Source organism: Elephas maximus, chromosome 12 (genome assembly GCF_024166365.1).
Source record: "Elephas maximus indicus isolate mEleMax1 chromosome 12, mEleMax1 primary haplotype, whole genome shotgun sequence".
NCBI classification, from domain to species: domain Eukaryota; kingdom Metazoa; phylum Chordata; class Mammalia; order Proboscidea; family Elephantidae; genus Elephas; species Elephas maximus.
Window position 1 is genome coordinate 43,050,076 of NC_064830.1, and position 17,608 is coordinate 43,067,683.

The following is a 17,608-nucleotide window of genomic DNA, read 5'->3' on the forward strand; positions in this document are numbered from 1 at the left end:
CTCAATGCCCTCTGCCAACTGTCCTGGTCAGGCAAACTCGTGTCCCTGTCAAGGCCCGCACACTGTGTCTTCTTTTTTGAAGCCTTCCCTGAGATCCTCAACCAGGGCTAGTTAGTAGATCCCACAGCCCCTCTGTTCCTGTTTCTAGAATAGTGCTTACTGGTTGCTGCACAATTTATGCATTTACCTGCATATCTCCCTTGGGGAGAGCCCTGGTGGTGCAGTGGTTAAGAGCTTGGCTGCTAACTGAAAGGCTGGCAGTTCAAATCCACCAGCCAATCCTTGGAAGCCCTATGGGGTGGTTCTACTCTGTCCTCTAGGGTTGCTATGAGTTGGAATTTACTCGATGGCAACAGGTTTGGTTTTTGGTTTGGTCTCCCTTGGGGGGGTGGGATTCTGACTTTGCTTTAAATTTGTTTCTCTAGTATCTAGAAAATGTTGGAACATAGATACTCAGTCACATTTGGTTTATATTAAAGACTGAGCACATAGTATTTGCTGAGTAAACATTCAACAAAGGCGCCCTGGTGGCGCAGTGGTGAAGCTCTCAGCTGCCAACTGAAAACTTGGCAGTTCAAACCCACCAGCCACTCTGAGGGAGAAGGACCTGGTGATCTGATCCCATAAAGATTACATAGTGAAAACCCTATGGGGCAGGTCTCCTTTGTCACACGGGGTTGTTGTGAGTTGAAATCAACTAGACAGCACATAACAACAACAACAAAACATTTGACAACTCTTTGAAATGATGATGTGATCGGTGAAAAGAAAACTACCAGTAAGGGGCAGATATAGGTAGATGGCAACTTGAAGCAGGGAGGGAAATTCCTGAGCTGAGAAAATGCCTCAGGAAGATTTGTTTGATCCCGCTCCCTGGAGGCCAGGTGTTTTGCATGGTGGAATACTTTGGGACATCACCTTTTTAGTGAAGAACTCAAGCCACTCCTTCATGCCTAGGTATGAGGGTCTAAAGATGATCATCACATTCTACCTTTCTGATCTGGGCATAAAACGAGAGAACAGAAAATGGAGACAGTCCTAAAGAGGAAAGGAAAAGCTAGACTCTAGCACCAAATGAACAGATTTTATGCAAGTTTTTGTTTAAGAAATTTTATAAGGATGATTGATGTATGTGCCTCTGGAAGACATATATGTGAGGTCTGAGAATTCATTCAAATAATTTATTTAGAATGTATGTACAAGGCCATACCAGAGACAAAGGAGCTATAGACCATGATTCCTGTCCTAAAAATAAAAAAAATGATGAAATTTTAAAATCTCTGGGGTCATCTAGCCTATTTCTGTCATATTACAAACAAGGAAGCTCAACTGGAGAGAGGATGAAGGCCTCCTCAAATTGATCAGCTAATCAGTGGCAGAAGCTGAGACCAGAAACCAGGTCTCCTGAATCTCATTCCAACATTCCCTTAATCCAATTTCACAACATAATATATATGATCATGAGAAAACAGCAGGTCCAGGGCAAGGGCTCAGGATCGAATGTGTGGTGCAGGGAGGGACCGGGCCATGAGGGCTGAAGAAGTCTTAAGCCTCACAAAGAAGGAGAATGACAGCAGCCTCTACAACTGGGGCCTGAGAGATGGAAGAGGAGGTGGCTGGCTGGAAGGCTGGACTGGCTCTCTACCTCTCTTCTAACCCCATACTTTCATTTTATGAGAGCCCACGACTGAAAACCAGGAAAACTGGGTTCTAGTTGAGTCATTTGGGTGCAAGACAGAAGCAGCAGGAGTTTGGAGTTCAGTTTTGCCCACCTGAACACTCTACAAGGATATCCATGTGACTCTTACCTACTTATCCAGGGAGATCTTGGTTTCCCAGTGGTAAAGTAGGGATAAAAATGCTTCTTATATAGCTCCATAGACACTTCAAACTCCCTGAGGGACTGAATTGCTGGGCCGAGGTCTTGGGGAACATCTAGCTCAATTGGCATAACCTAGTTTATAAAGAAAGACTGCTACATTCTACTTTGGTGAGTAGCATCTGGAGTCTTAAAAGCCTGTGAGTGGCCATCTAAGATACTCCACTGGTCTCACCGCTTCAGGCGCAGAGAAGAATGAAGAAAACTAAAGATACAAGGGAAAGAATTGTCCAAAGGACTAATGGGCAACATCTACCATGGCCTCTGCCAGACTGAGTCCAATACAACTAGATGGTGCCCAGCTACCACCACTGACTGCTGTGAAAGGGATCACAATAGAGGTCCTGGACAGAGCTGGAGAAAAAAGTTGAACAAAATTCTAACTCACAATAAAAGACCAGACTTACTAGCCTAACAGAGACTGGAGAAACCCCAAGAGTATGGCCCCCAGACAACCTTTTAGCTCAGAAATGAAGTCACTCCTCAGGTTCACCCTTCAGCCAAAGATTAGACAGGCCCAGAAAACAAAATGAGACTAAAGGGGCACACCACCCCTGGGGCAAGGACTAGCAGGCTGGAGAGGACAGGAAAGCTGGTAATAGGGAACTGAAGGTCAAGAAGGGACAGTGTTGACATGTCGTAGGGTTGGCAACCAGTGTCACAAAACAATATGTATATTGTTTAATGAGAAACTAGTTTGTTCTGTAAAACCTTCATCTAAAGTACAATAAAAAATATTTCTTATAGTAAATGGGGATAAGAATATTATATCTTAGGATTGTGGTGAAAGGTAATGTTCTCGGTATAGTGTCTGGCACAGAGTAGGTACTCAGTACAATTCCACCCCTCCCTCAGGTCAGGCTTGGGTATGACTAGCGGTGGGGCCCTGGGCCACTTCCTATACCTCCTTCCTTGTTTTCTCACCATTAAAAAGTGGAGCTTGATCTAAGAGCTATTCTCTTGGTGTCCTAGACTGAGGGAATACCCCAGTGTGCAAACAACCCAGCCACTTAAGGGACAATGGGGGGTCTCTAAGATGAGAATTTCATAGCCAATCCTAAAGGCCAGCTCTGGAAATCACTACTGATCACAGGCTGTCACAGGAGTCCCTTTAAAAGGTGTCCAGCCTTTTGGTGAGGTATACTTGCCATGCCTGTTCCAAATGCCACCATCTCCTTGAAGGCTGATGTTATTTTTGAGGCCAACCTGCAGAGGTTCAGGCTTTCGTTAATTTATATATGGCAAATAAGTGAGGGATGGCTGCCAGTTAGACACCCTAAAACTGCTACCCACAGACTTTGTTCATAATTTGGTGTTAGCATTTATTGGTCTACTCTGTTGTCATTTTTCATGTCTCCTGAACTAGACTACAGCCAGGAGGTCACACATTTGTTCATCTCTTTATTCCCAAAGCCCCAAGCACAATGTCCCCCACTTATTAGGTGCTTATTGTTTATTAGGTGGAATCTAGCACAGCAGGCAATGACCCTCGGAACACTCACAGGCTGTCTTCCCAGGGCAGACAGGAAGCACAGACTGTTGAGACTGCAGGGTTGTAAAGCAAGGGAGAACAACATTTGCTGAGCTCACAGAAGGGGAAGCACAAATGGCCAATAAACACACGAAACGATGCTCAACCTCACTTATTATCTGGGAAATGCCAATTAAAATAATAAACAAGATACCACTTTCCCACCCATTAGATTAGCAAAATATTAATGTTGGCAAGGTAGAAGTCTTCTCAAACCCCAGTCATGAGCGCATAAAATGGTACTGGGTTTTTTTGGAAGGGCAGTTTGGTAGATTTTATAAAACACAAAATGCACATCCCCTTTGACCCAGCATTTTTCTTTCTAGGTGTCTATCTTACAGACAGACACAGATGCATAAAGAGGCATGACCAAGGATGATCGCTGCTGCAATGTTTATACAACAAAGTGCTGTATAAACAACATAAATGCCCACCAATAAGAGAACAATGAAAAAAAGCACAGTAGTCCATACAGCAGCAGAATATGATAGTAATTGTGTGGCTAGGTTGCCAAGACTTATTGTAAGTGAAAAACCAAGCTGTAAAACGAAACTACGGTGTGGTTCCATTTATGTAAGAAAAAGAAAATAAACCATGAAGCAAAATTATACATTTACACACACACGTAAATGCACAGAAAAAAACCGAGATGTATACAGACCAAACTGATAACATCGGGTATTTCTGGTAAAGGAACTAAAATCGTAGGGGAGGGGGGACTTTTTTACAAGAACGTATTCGTGTAATATATAATTTTTTAAACATTTAAAAAAATTATTGAGCTGCTACTACATGCTAGCTCTGTGCTGGGGTTTTAAATGTTACGCATGAATTTATTAATTAACACAAGACCGAGGGATGAGAATTATTTATTCATTCATCCAACAAACCTGTGTGGAGTGCCCACAGCATGCCCTGCCCTGGGGGCAAAGGCGCCGAGGGAGGGAGCCTACCCTTAGCTTAATAAGCTGAGCTTGGGGAGAGATGGAGAACAAGCTGGTGAGTGCTGTTCTCATGGAGACAGGCACCCCTGGGAGAACACAATACAGCTCCAGCTCCGGCTACCTACACAGGAGGGACCTCCTGGAGGTTAAGTGACACCTAAGTTCCCACTACAAGTAAGTGGTGGATGGTGCAAGTGTTTTGTGATCAACTGCTAACCTAAAGGTTGGTGGTTCAAACTCACCCGGTGGCTCCACAGAAGAAAGGTCCTGGCAACCTGCTTCTGTAAAGATTGCAGCCAAGGAAACCCCATGGAGCTCAGCTCTAATCTGTAACCCCTGGGCTCACCATGAGTGTGTGGGGTGGGGGTGACTTGATGGCACCTAACAACAACTACCAAAGGCCACAGTAAACAGAATGTCATTTCCTACTTGCTTTGCTACCTGCTGGGCAGCCTGGGGGTTTTGGTATCTGAGTGTAGGGTGGGAGAGGGGAGGGAGAAGAGGAAGAGAGACTGATTTCTTGGGCCCCAGATTACTTGTCATCACCACTATTTAATACTTATTAAGTATCTAATAAAGGAACCCTGGTGATGCAGTGGTTAAGTGCTTGGCTGCTAATGGAAAGGTAAGCAGTCTGAACCCACCAGCCAACTTAACGGAGAAAGATGTGGCAGTCGGCGTCCATAAAGATTATAGCCTTGGAAACCTTATGGGACAGTTCTACTGTGTCCTATCGAGTCACTATGAGTCAGAATTGACTCAATGACAGTGGGTTTTTTTTTTTTGGCTTTTGGTGGTGCAATGATTAAGCTCAAACCCACTCAGAGGCTCTGTAGGAGAAAGACCTGGAGATTTCCAGTAAACGTTACAGCCTAGAAAACTCTATAGGGCAGTTCCACTCTGTCACATGGGGTTGCTATGAATGGAAATCGACTCAACGGCACCCAGCAATTCAACAACAAGCATCTAGCAGGTATAAGGCTGTGTGAGTCAAGAGTCCCTTTGAAGGTTTCAAGGTTGGGAGCCACGAAAGGGACCAGATCCTAGAACAGCAGGACATGGCATCCCTACCTTGAAGTAACTAAGAACCTGGTCGGGACGCAGAGATTAATGAGAGGCTCATAGTATCAATGGGCTATAACCGAACACTAAAAGGATAAGTGTGATGCCAACCAGGAGTCACCAAGCCCTCCAGCTAAGCGGCTGCACTTAGCCCAGGTCTCTGTACCTCATCTGCCTCATTAACAGTCACACACGTGAGATGCCGCTCCTAAACCTACAATGCTCCCTTAGTGTCCATTTTGTTCTGATAATTTTTAGAAAGCACCAAGCGACTGGAGCCCAGGAATTGCTCTCCTCTGGGAGGAGAAACTGTCCCGCCTCTGTCCTCCCCAGTGCCCAGGCCTGGGCCATCTCTGCCAGGACTAAGGCAGGCTCTCCTCGCCTCTCCTCAGCCCAGTGGGGACGGCAGTAGCTCCGGGTGGAGAAGACTGTTGGCCATACGCCCACACCAGTGTCCTGGCCCACTGGTCTCATGCTATTATTCTCTAGTACACCTGTCAGCACTCCTGAGAAAAACTACTTGGAAGCCAAGGGCCTGGGCCCAGTCATGATGGAAAACCTGAGAGGAGCCCCACATGTACTAACCTCCCAACTTCTTAGCCAACCAACAGGGATTCACTGAGCCAGTTCTCCCTGCCCAAGACTGGGCTGGGCATGATGGAGGATGATATAATTAACATGTAAGAAATATTTAGTGACAAATACCATATGAAATATAATTAAGCGCTAAATCCAACAGTACTAACAGTAAGGGCTACAGGAGTTAGAGAAGAGGTCAGTGTTGCCTGGAGGAATTCTGGAAAGCTTCCTGGAGGGAGGTGGCAGTTCTTGGGCTCAGCCCTTAAGAATGGATAGCAGAAAGCACAGCATGAACAATGGCAAGGAGGAAGGAAGGCGTGTGGCAAGTATAAAAGGAGACTGGTCCTTCATAGAGCCCCTTGCTATTAGAAGAGGGTGGTGAAGTGGGGTGGGCCAATGGTGAAAGTCGTAGTGAGGACTGAAGTCTTGAGTAAGTGCCAAAAGAATTTTGATATGATGGGGGGGACAATGAGGAGCCATTGTAGGTTCTAGGGCAGGGTCTGGTCATGATTAAAGCAGAGCTTAAAAAAAAAAAAAACCATTACTGTCGAGTAGATTCTGAGACATAGCAACCCTATAGGACAGAGTAGAACTGCCCCATAGGATTCCCAACGAGTGCCTGGTGGATTCAAACTGCCGACCTCTTGGTTAGCAGCCATACATAGTTCTTAATCACTATGCCACCAGGGTTTCCAAAGCAGAGCTTAGTAATCTCTAAAACGATTAGTAAACAGGTGAAGGGAATAGGAGATGGGATAGACCTCAGACAACAGCTTCCCAGCGCCAGCAGGAATTCCCACTTCAGCTTCAAGGAAGGAGGAGATCTCCCATTTTCCTTATCCAGTTATTTTAAATTTCATTTCATTTTGTGGTATTCTAAGTCTCCTTAATTATGTTTTGCAGGGGCAAGGAACAAGCCTGGAGAGGTAGGCAACCTTGGACAGAGAAGAGTAGACCTCACTCAGTCACCACAGACTGACTGACAAGGGTGGTCACAGGAAGAGGAAATTAGGCTGGGGGTGCATTTTGAGGGAAGAAGAGCCTAGCTTTGGCCACAGGTGGGGGCATGGGGACAAGGGGAGAGGGTTTCTGCTCCTCAGCAGGGTCACCAGTTCGCAGCCCCACCTTCCCAAGCACACTTCCGCTGCTCTGCGCGCCACCACAACAAACTTCCACTTCTGAAAAGGCTACACTCTCTGGTGCCTCTGAACCTGTGCACAAGCTCTACCTCTTTCCAGAATGCTCCTTCTCCCTTTTCCCTAAATTCCAGCCCATCCTTTAAAAGCCGAAAGCGACTTCCTGCTGCAGCGTGGCTGAGCCTTGGCAAAATTCCTCCAAGCCCCTGCTCAGGGTGATGCTCTTCCCACAGGTGCCACAGGCCTGCCTCTAAGGAGGATTACTCTAGGTTTTCCATAGCCCCAGGATCTTACACAGCACTAGGATATGGAGGGTTCTGGAAGGCAGCTGAAGAACAATGCCCTGAATTAACTGTTAAAGGGTGTTTGGGGAAATAATGGAGAAGGTGGAAGGCAGAACTCATGGTGAGGACCTAGTGGGTGAGGGGCTAGGGACCAGGTGAGACAGGAGTGGGGTCTCATTCTGAGGTTAGGACATGCTGGTTGGGCCTCGAGGGTAACCGCCTGGGAAACATAAGCTGAGCACTCAAGCTTGGGTGGTTCCTCGGGGAGGGGGCTACTTTGTGTGGGAGGAGGGGTAGTTGAATCTGAGAGCAGATGAGTGAACCAAGACTGGCAGAGGGTGGAGGGCAGGATCTGTGGATGGCACAGTTAACAGACAGACGATGATGCTAGAAGGTGCATTTGGAGGAGGTGGGGAAGAATCTGAGGTGACAACTTCAGGAGGCCTAGGGGTTAGTTTTAGAAGAAAGTGTCAAATGCCACAGAACTGAGATGAAACTGAGAAAGGCAGTGGATTTCTTTACACTCCAAGTCATTCAGAAAACAGGCCAGCTTACTGGTCTGACAGAGACTAGAGGAACCCCTGAGACTGTGGCCCTAAAACACCCTTCCGACCTGGAACTGCAACCATTCCCAGAGACCACCTTCCAGCCAAACAATAGACAGCTCCATAAAATAAACAATAACATCTGAGAGTAATGTGTTCCTCAGAACAATCAATTATATGAGATCAAAAGAGCAACATTTGCCCAAAAGCAAAGATGAGAAGGCAGGAAGGGGTAGAAAATCAAGATGAAAGGAAATGGAAAACCCAGGGTGGAAATGGGAAGAATGCTGACACATTGTGGGGAATGCAATCAATGTCATGGAACACTTTATGTACAAACTATCCAATGAGAAACTTGTTTGCTCTGTCAACTTTCACCTGAAACACAATAAAAAAAAATTTTTTTAAAGAAAATATATAAAAACCAAAAAATAGAAAACAGGCCAACAGGGATGTTATTACTCTTTTGTCTAAGGGGGGCTTGGGAATCTTGAAAGCTACTTACGTTTTCCCAACATTTTCATTACTGCAGCTACATGGTGCAATGGTTAAACACTTGGCTGCTGACCAAAAGGTTGGCAGTTCAAACCCACCCAGCAGCTCTGCCAGTGAAAGACCTGGCAATCTGCTGCCATAAAGGTTGTTGCTGGTGTTAAGTGCCATCTACAGGTTCCAACTCATAGAGACTCTATGTACAACCGAACGAAACACTGCCCAGTCTTGTGCCATCTTCACAATTGTTGCTATGTTTGAGCCCACTGTTGCTGCCATTGCATCAATCCCTCTTGTTGAGGGTCTTCCTCTTTTGTGCTGACTCTCCACTTTACCAAGCATGATGTCCTTCTCCAAGGACCAGTCCCTTGTGATAACATGTCCAAGGTATGTGAGAGGAAGTCTCCCCATCCTTGCTTCTAATGAGCATTCTGGCTGTACTTCTTCCAAGATAGATTTATTTGTTCTTCTGGCAGTCCATGGTATATTCGATATTCTTTGCCAACACCATAATTCAAAAGCATCTTCTTCAGTCTTCCTTATTCATTGTCCAGCTTTTTGCATGCATATGAGGCAAGGAAACCCTATGGAGCAGTTCTACTCTGTCACATGGGGTTGCTATGAGGCAAAAATTTACTTGATGGCACCTAAAAAGAAGAACAACAACCCTACCCTAGGAATCCCTGGGTAATGCAAATGGTTAACAGGTTAGGCTGCTAACCAAAAGACTGGAAGTTTGAGTCCAACCGGAAGTGCCTTAAAAGAAAGGCCTGGCAATCAACTTCCAACAAATCAGTCACTGAAAACCCTGTGGAGCACAGTGCTACTCTGACATATATGAGGTCGCCATGAGTTGGAATTGACTGACAGTAACTGGTTTGGTTTTTTTGTTTGTTTACCTTTCCCTACCCCCTGGCATAGCTGGGAGGGAAGAGTGTGGTATGGATGGCCAGGCTCAACATGAGAGTGCCAAAAAAAAGCAAACCTGTTGCCATGGAGTTGATTCCGACTCATAGTGACCCTACAGGACAGAGCAGAACTGCCCCATAGGGTTTCCAAGGAACGGCTGGTGGATTTGAACTGCTGACCTTTTGGCTAGCAGCCATAGCTCTTAACCACTGGGCCGCCAGTGCTCCAGCGTGGGAGTAGGAAGCCTAAGTTCTAATTCTAGTCCAATTCCCTTTTCCATTTGCTGTGTGAGTTTTTGACCAGTCACATAACTCTCCCTTGTGCCAGCCCCCTGGCCTGACAATGAGGTCAATAGTTCTAAAACTTGTGCTGGAAGTCATACAGTTCTTTATGGACATATTTAATTCTATTATATGAATAAGGAACAACTGCACTAACAGAAAATATATTTTGTTTCCAGGTCTTAACATCTCAGGTCACACATACTGAAAATATTTTAAATTAAATCAACCTTTCAGTTTTTTTGTTAACGCTCATTGGGTGCCTTTACTGGCTGGGGGTGAGGGAGACAGGTGCCCTAGGTTTAAGATTTACTAGAAAAGCTTTTGTGACTGGTGATTGGTACATGGGGGTTCATTTTACTAGTCTCTGCTCACGTCAGCATATGTTAGAAAATGTCATCATAAAAACCTTTTACATTTTAGTAGAAAATATAAAGTTGAGAAACGGTATCAACTATCTTACATTTTTCCCATGAATTGAGAAAAAAATCTTTTTTTATTGTTTGAGGGCATGCCTCAATACCGCTTCCGCAAAGGAGCACGGTTTGAGAAGCACGGAATTTCTAAAAGGTCTTCCAGGTCTAAAAGTCGTTAAGTCTAAGCTTCTGACCCCAATGCTAAGGAAGAGCAGGAGCGGTGTAACAAGTGGTTAAAAAACAAGGCCACTGCCACCTCAGTTCTAGGGGGCTGAGGGGCTGAGCAACTACTGAGGGAGAGGATGGCCCCAGTTCCTGAATTTCCTTTCCAAGTACTCAGAGTTAAATGCTCTCTTGCCCAGACCTTGGACTGGCCGTCCAGGTTCCAGGCTCTTCTGCCTTCCTGGATCCTGAAGGACCTAGAAACAATCAAGTAGCCAAACCCCTACCTTGTTTTTCACTTTCTTTAGAGAAGCTCCCACACGATGTAAAATGGGGCAACGCCTTCCTTTACAGGCCTGGGGTAAATGAGTGTTACTGTGAAATGCCCCAAGTGGTGGCAATTAACAGCAGTTCCCTTCCCCTTCCCCATTCAGGTAGGTCAATGCCCCCTAGTCTTTGTACCTCCTTCTCTTTGTACCCCTACTAATCAAAGTTACAAGAGAGCAAGAGCATAGCTCAACAAATAACGTTTGGTGGGTCGATTTTGCTCCTTGGTCTTTCAATCTCCACTTCCTCACTGCCCTTTGCTGCTGAAGCCCTCCCTCCACATGTTGGCACATTCCACCTCATGGACCCCACAGAAGCTTCTCATAGAGAGTCACCAGCAATGGACATGGCTCAAAAATGCTGCTTTCCATGGGGCTAGGGCAGACACTCTCCAGAAAACACCCTCCTTCCTGACACCCCTCTTTCCTAGTCTAACTCCCAGGTCCCATCTCACGCTTGCCTTCTTAGTCCCAGTGGCCTGCAACACCCCCTCTACCTAGTCTCTACACAGGGGGTTACTGTAGACTCAATCTATGAACTTTGTCCCTTCTCTTTCTCTCTCCTAGGTGAGCTCATGGGTTTCCATGGATTTACATGCCTGGGTTTCTGCTCAGGACACCCACATTTTTATCTGCAGTCGGACTCCTCTGAGCCCCAGGCTGACATCCAACTGCAACTTGACGCGTCCATGTGAAGGCTTCACAGGTACTGCAGCATCTCACACTGAACTCTTGACCCCCATTCATCCACAACCTGTTCCCATCAGTGGCACAACCCTCCACCCAGGTGTTCTGGCCAGATCCCTGGAGTCAAATCCTTCCTTTCCCTTACCCTCCCTCATCCTTCCGACTCCTTAGCAAGCCCTACAATTCTGTCTCCAAATTACATCCGAATCTGTCCTCTCTCTGTCTCAACTGATGTCACCTTAATCCATATCAAATCATTTCCACATCAACACAGAATCAACTCACTCCCATATCAAAATGCACAGAAACCTTCTACAGCTTCCCAGTATACTCAGAATTAGACCAGCTTTTGACCAGGATCTGCAAGGCCCTGGGTGATCTGCCCTGTGCTTACCTCTCCTGCCTCCCTCGTCTGGCCCCACTCCCTCCTTTGTTCATTTCACAAGTTCCCATGCGTATTGGTCTTTCAGTTTGTCAACCAAGTCAGGGCCTTGCTTGTGCCATCTCCTCTCCCTAGAATGATCTTCCCTACCTCGCTTCTCGCACAGCCAGCTCTTCTGTTCCTTTAGATCTCAACTTAAATGCCACCTTCTCCAAGAAGCTGCTCCTGACAAGTTGTCCTTTGTTATTCTCCATTTTAGCCCTTGTTTACTTCTGTTTACTTGTTTTCTGTCTCTCTACCCCTTCAGAATGTCAGCTCCCGAAGGGCAGGTACCATATATGCCCAGAGGCTAGACTAGTGCCTAGTACACAGTAAGTGCTCACTAACCATTTGTTGAATGAACCAGCCACTGTCTAAGGATCAAGTTGTTCCCTACAAGTGTGAACAGTTAACCTGAAGAGGAAACTGAGGCTTAGCCAGAGCTAGACAACGGCTGCAGAGGGTGGCTGAAGCTAACTTCTGGTTTTCCAGTTCCGCAAGACGGGCTGGGGCCCAGGCCAAAAGGCACCTCACCTCCCTTTTCCAGCGTGCCAGCCACTCGTCCCGTTTGCGCTTGCTGATGTAGTAAGGGTCCCCCGCCTGGAAGGTGAGCCGCGGCATGGGCCGCTGGCGGAGGCTGGACTCCCAGCCCAAGCCACCCCGCAGCCGGCCCCGGGAGCCCTAGGACAGAGAGACGACAGAGAGACAGACAGGCGTTAAGATGGGCACTGACAGCCCTGCTGTCGGGTTTGTTCCTCCTGGAGGGGAAACTGAGGAGGCACTCACCTCGAACAGAATGCAGGAACTCTGACTCCTGGCCAGAGATGCCAACCCTGCCAGTGCTGGGCAAGCCCCTGTCTGGGCTAGAGAAGGGAGGGGTGTGTGGGGGCGGGGGCATCTGGATGTGAGGGGAGGTGCTCCTTCTCTGGAGGGGGACCAGCTGGCTGCCTTGTTTGGGGACTTCCAACCTCCACACCCACTTCCTCTCCTTCTCATAGAGGGATGTGTAAAGAGGGGGTAGGGAGGGCCCACCCTCAGGCTCCCCCTCACACACTCGCCACAGAGGGGTGGGTTTCTTCTAGAATCAAGATCCACAGAGCCCCTGGGGGTTGAGGAAAACACTTGCCTCCATTTTCATGGATTCGATGTTGGTCTCCTTCTGTTCTTTGCCTGTGGAGAGGGAAGAACAAAGGGACTGTCGGCAGTTACAGGAGTGGCTCTGAGGCCCCACCCTGTGCCGGGGGTCCCTGCCATGGGGAGCAGGGGTCCTTCTCCAACTCTTTAGTTGTTCATGTATCAAACATGACGGCCCACCACGTGCCAGGCACTGTGCTGGCCCTGAAGACTCAGAGCAAGGCCCAGAGCAGAACAAGAACTGGGGCAGGGTTTGGGGCCTGAGTATGAAGGAACAGCAGCAAAGTCGGGGCTGTGGTTTCCGGCACACTGACTATGTCTCAGGTACGCAGAAGGGGACTAAAAATAACCCCACTCTGCTGCTCCTGGTCAACCGGACTCTTTCCCAGTGGAGGGAGCAGGAAGGTGGAGGGGGGACAGGAAGGGCTGGACTTGAGGAAGCTAGACTGTGCGGCCTTCCCGGCTCTGGAGGGGAGTGTTTGCTTCTATGCATAGCAAAGAGCCGCCCAGGCACAAGGCTGTGTGTCAGGAGGTGGTAGGGCACTGGCTGACCGAAGCAAATCTGTGGTGAAGCAACTCATCTCTGTGAGACTCAGTTTCCTCCTCTGGAAGATAAATCTGTTGGGGATGTTTTCTAAGAACCCCTGCAGTTCTAAATATAGGGTTGCTATGGGTTGGAATCGACCCGTTGGCAATGGGTTTTTTTTTTTTTTAAATAATGTCCGCCTTCCTGCTCCCATTAACTACCCCATTCTTCCATCTCTGAGTTCAGCCTTTAACCTAGAAGATTTGAGCTTGGATTCTGTCGCAGTCTGACCTCAGTCTCTTCTACCCTGTTTCCTCACTGAATAGATAAAAACTCCGAAATTATAGGTTACTGTGAACGTGAAGGAAGAAGGAAACCCTGGTGGCGTAGTGCCTAAGTGCTACGGCTGCTAACCAAAAGTTTGGCAGTTCAAATCCACCAGGCGCTCCTTGGAAACTCTATAGGGCGGTTCTACTCTGTCCTATAGGGTCGCTATGAGTCGGAATCGATTCAACGGCAACGGATTTGGTTTGGTTTTATGAACATGAAGTACCTAGCGCAGCACTTGGCATATAGTAGATGCTCAATAAAAGCTCTTTTGTTCCGCTTCCCTATCAGAAGCACAGCATTTCCCTGCTGCTCTTCCCCTACTTCACTGCCACCCCTCACCTGGGCCTGGTTCCAGTTACTGAAAGCCAAGTTTCAACTGGGGACAGAAGCCCCAGCAGTGCCATTCTTAGGAGGACCCCGTCCTCCCCCTGTCCTTCTCCAGGCCCCCAGCAAGCACACAGCCCAGCTCTTCCAGAGTATCTCTGTGCTCCTACCCTGGTCCTTGCCTCTCAGATGTCCTCCTCAGGCCAGGCCTGCAGCTCTGCCCCCAGCTGGCTGTGGGGGTCAGTGAACTCCCCCTTCCCTAGTTTCCTGACTGAGGTTGGGGAGAGTGAGCCATGATTCCACCTGAGCCCCTGGACTCCTTTCTCTGAAGCCAAGAGAGTTTTTGAGCTTGAGCCCAAAACAGGAAGGTCACTCAGGCTGGCATATGGTAGCTTGGGGAGTGGGAAGTGGGGGAAGGGGGGACACAAAGAGCCAAAAACGGAAAAAACAGCCCCTACTTCATCTCCTGGCTCTGAAGCGGAAACCAGACACAGCATTTAAGGCCTCTGAATCCTCAGCCACCTGAGAGGGTGTTTCCCTCCCTCTTGCCAAGGCCTGAGGCCCTCTATATCTGTACGCCCAGGACAGTGTTCTGTCCTCAGTGGCCCCTGTTCTGGGTTACAGCGACTCCTGCCAAGCCCAGTCCCAGTCAGGCCCCAGAGCACTGAGGGACGGGGGGAAGGGCCCTGGGCACCGGCTCGGCCCACCTGTGGATGTACAGACATGGCGCCACACACCTCGGGTATAGTACGAGGAGTGATGACGAGCAGACTGTTGAGGTAGATGCGTGGGAGGAAGTGAGTCTGTCTGTCATGGGTACTGTGTGGGTGAGAGCACGTGGGTGAGAGTGTATTTCCTAATGCTTTGCACATGACAGGCCTTTTAAGGTATGTCTCACCCCTAATTTCTCCGTCTCTACCTCCGTCCTTCCTTTAGGTCCTCTCTCTCATCACAGCAAGTGCCCCAACTTCTTCTGGGGCCTCAGCTCTAGGGCCGCGTTTCCCCTCCCAGCCTGCCCCGGGCTTCCCTCCGGCCTGGGCAGGGGCTCCCCTCCTCCTCTCCAACCTCAACATTCCCCACGTGAGGCTTTGGGCTGCCAGAAGGGGGCACCTGCCTGCCCGCTGATAGGGCTGCAGCACGGTGGGCCGGCAGGGCAGCCCCCGGACCCCGATCTGAGGCTCCGGGAACAGCTGTGGCAGCCATGAGTTTGGAACCAGGGATCCCCCGGGACGGACCTGGGCCTGGGAGTCAGGCCCCGGCTGCATTCTCGTCCCTACCCGCCTTTAGACCTCTAAGTTTCCTTCCTGAGGCCCTCCTTAGCACGATTATGCTTAGGAGCAGGGAGGGGGATCAAGCCCCGAATTCTGCTGATGAGGAAACCGAGGCCCAGGGAGATGACTGACTTACTGCCAGAACGGAGATGGGATTTCAGGACTCCTGACTCGCAAGCCAGCTCTCTTTACACTAGACTACAATACGTTATTCTTTAATGTTTCATCCTTCCTCATCCCCTAGCCCCTATGCTCCCTAAAACACAATTGCTTTGCCTTATGCAGTTTTTAACTCGCTTCCTTCTGGAATTTTCTCCGACAGATTCTGCACATGCCCACTTGAGTGAATACACACACATGCACATACACACTCACTCACTTTGCAGCCTGGCCAGGCAAAACAAGCTCGGCTGCCTCCGAATGCGGCACTTGTCATGAGTCAAGGAGGGTCAGCAGCTCTCTCAACACTGCCTCTGAAGTCCATCTGCTCCTGGCCTGGACCCAGGGTCACAGGCAGGGCCAGGTGGCTATGTGCCTTTCAGGGAGGGCGGCCTGGCAGGCATGCACATGACCCTAGGGCATCTCAGGTCCTGGGAGCAGGCGAGGCAGTGTGCTGCTAACATTTACCTGTGGGCCTAAGCATGCTCAGTTGGGGACCACTCCAAGTTCTCTTTAAAATGAGCCCAAATCTCCATGACAGCGCCGAGGCCAGGCTGACCTCAGAAGGCAGGCAGTACCAGGCCCACAGTGGGCCTATGCTTGGTCTGGGCAGAGGGGAGCTTATGCTGACCCTAACCTGGGCCTCTACCAGTTATAGTATCTTGGGTAAGTGACTTAACTTTCCTGAACCCTCACTGTCTCCATCTGAAAAATGGGGACAAAATAAGAGTCTTCCTCACAGGATCGTGAGGATTAAAGAAGAGAATACATACAGAGCAGGACTCCCCAAACTTTAAAATGCGAACAAATCACATGGATCTCTTTTGAAAATGCAGATTTTGATTCATAGGCCTGGGATGGGGCCTGGGATTCCGCATCTCAAGCAAGTTGCCAGGTGAAGTGGGTGCTCAGCTGTCCGTGGACCACACTTTGAGTAGTGGGGATGCTGAACACGCCACACAGAGTTGACACTCAGTAAATAAAGCCACACTGCCACTGTTACTATTATCACAGCTGTAGTATTAACGCTTAGAGCACAGGAGCAGACCCAAGGTGCTGCTCAGACGCTGGCTGGAAGCTGGCTCTTGTCCCTATGTCTCATCAACTCCCCTGTTCCTGGTTCTTTCTTTTGGCTGTATTATAGGATCTGAGGGCCCTACGTGCACACAGGAGGGTGCCCAGCCACAGGCATGTTGCCTTAAAGCCCTCCTATCTTTCCTGTATGAGAACTAACGAAAGGGGTCCAGGGGAGACCACTGGGGCCCCCTGAACAGAGATCTGGAATGAGGGTGTTATGGACTATGTCCCCCTAAAAATGTGTGTATCGACGGTTAGGCCATGATTCCCAGTATTCTGTGGTTGTCCTCCATTTTGTGATTGTAATTTTATGTTAAAGGGGATTTGGGTGGGATTGTAATACCCTGATCCAATGTAAAAGAAGCTTCCCTGGGGTGTGGCCTGTACCACCTTTTATCTCTCAAGAGATCAAAGGAAAGGGAAGCAAGCAGAGAGTTGGGGACCTTATACCAAGAAAGCAGTGACCTGAGGTTCCTGCACTGAGGTGCTCCCAGACCAAGGGAAGACTGATGCATCACAAATACCTTCCTCCGAAGCCAGCAGAGAGAGAAAGCCTTCCCCTGGAGCTGACGCCCTGAATTTGGACTTGTAGCCTACTGGACTGTGAGAGAATAAACTTCTCTTTGTTAAAGTCACCAACTTGTGGTATTTCTGTTATAGCAGCACTAGATGACTAAGACAGAGGGGAACTAAAGACCACGGCGAAGTCACTTCCTCCCTGGGGCCTTAGTCTGCTTCCTCATCTGAATGCACCAGCTGAACATGCATTTGATGTCAGCTGACTGCCACGAAAGTGGCCAAGCCTCAATACCCTGGATTAAACCACTGCCTGCTGTAGCCTGGCAGAGCCTCCAGTAGGCTGCTGCCCACCCCTCTTGGTGATGTCTCACCAATCTCAGCATCTGGGCAATTCGCAGTGGCCTTCAGGGATCCCACCAGCTCTGATCCCTGCCAGTATCTCAACTTCCTGATTAGCTGGGATCACACAGGAGTGCTCCAAGGACAAAGTCTGGAGATCAAGGAGCCTTTGAGCATTTTTGCTCACCATGCTCAGCATTCAGATTCTGAGGAAGGTCCACCCAGTGTGTGAAAGTTCCAAACCCAGCAGTCATCCTTGACACCCTCTTCCCTTC

The 17,608-nt window shown here is 48.6% G+C and overlaps 1 protein-coding gene across 15 annotated transcripts in view; it reads right to left on the bottom strand.

The window, feature by feature from the left end:
• The window catches only part of DNMT3A (DNA methyltransferase 3 alpha), a 130,035-nt gene that overhangs the window by 39,822 nt on the left and 72,605 nt on the right, over positions 1–17,608 (bottom strand). For 12 of the 15 annotated variants that reach the window (XM_049902559.1, XM_049902566.1, XM_049902565.1 and 9 more), the window contains 2 exons: positions 12,781–12,824; positions 12,189–12,335 (listed from right to left, as the gene is read on the bottom strand). The exons of 2 other annotated variants lie outside the window; for them this stretch is intronic. In XM_049902559.1, coding sequence (XP_049758516.1) covers positions 12,189–12,335; positions 12,781–12,824 — 191 coding nt within the window. Of the gene's footprint in view, positions 1–12,188; positions 12,336–12,440; positions 12,512–12,780; positions 12,825–17,608 lie in introns of those variants that run through there. One more of the 15 variants, XM_049902570.1, reaches the window with a different exon arrangement.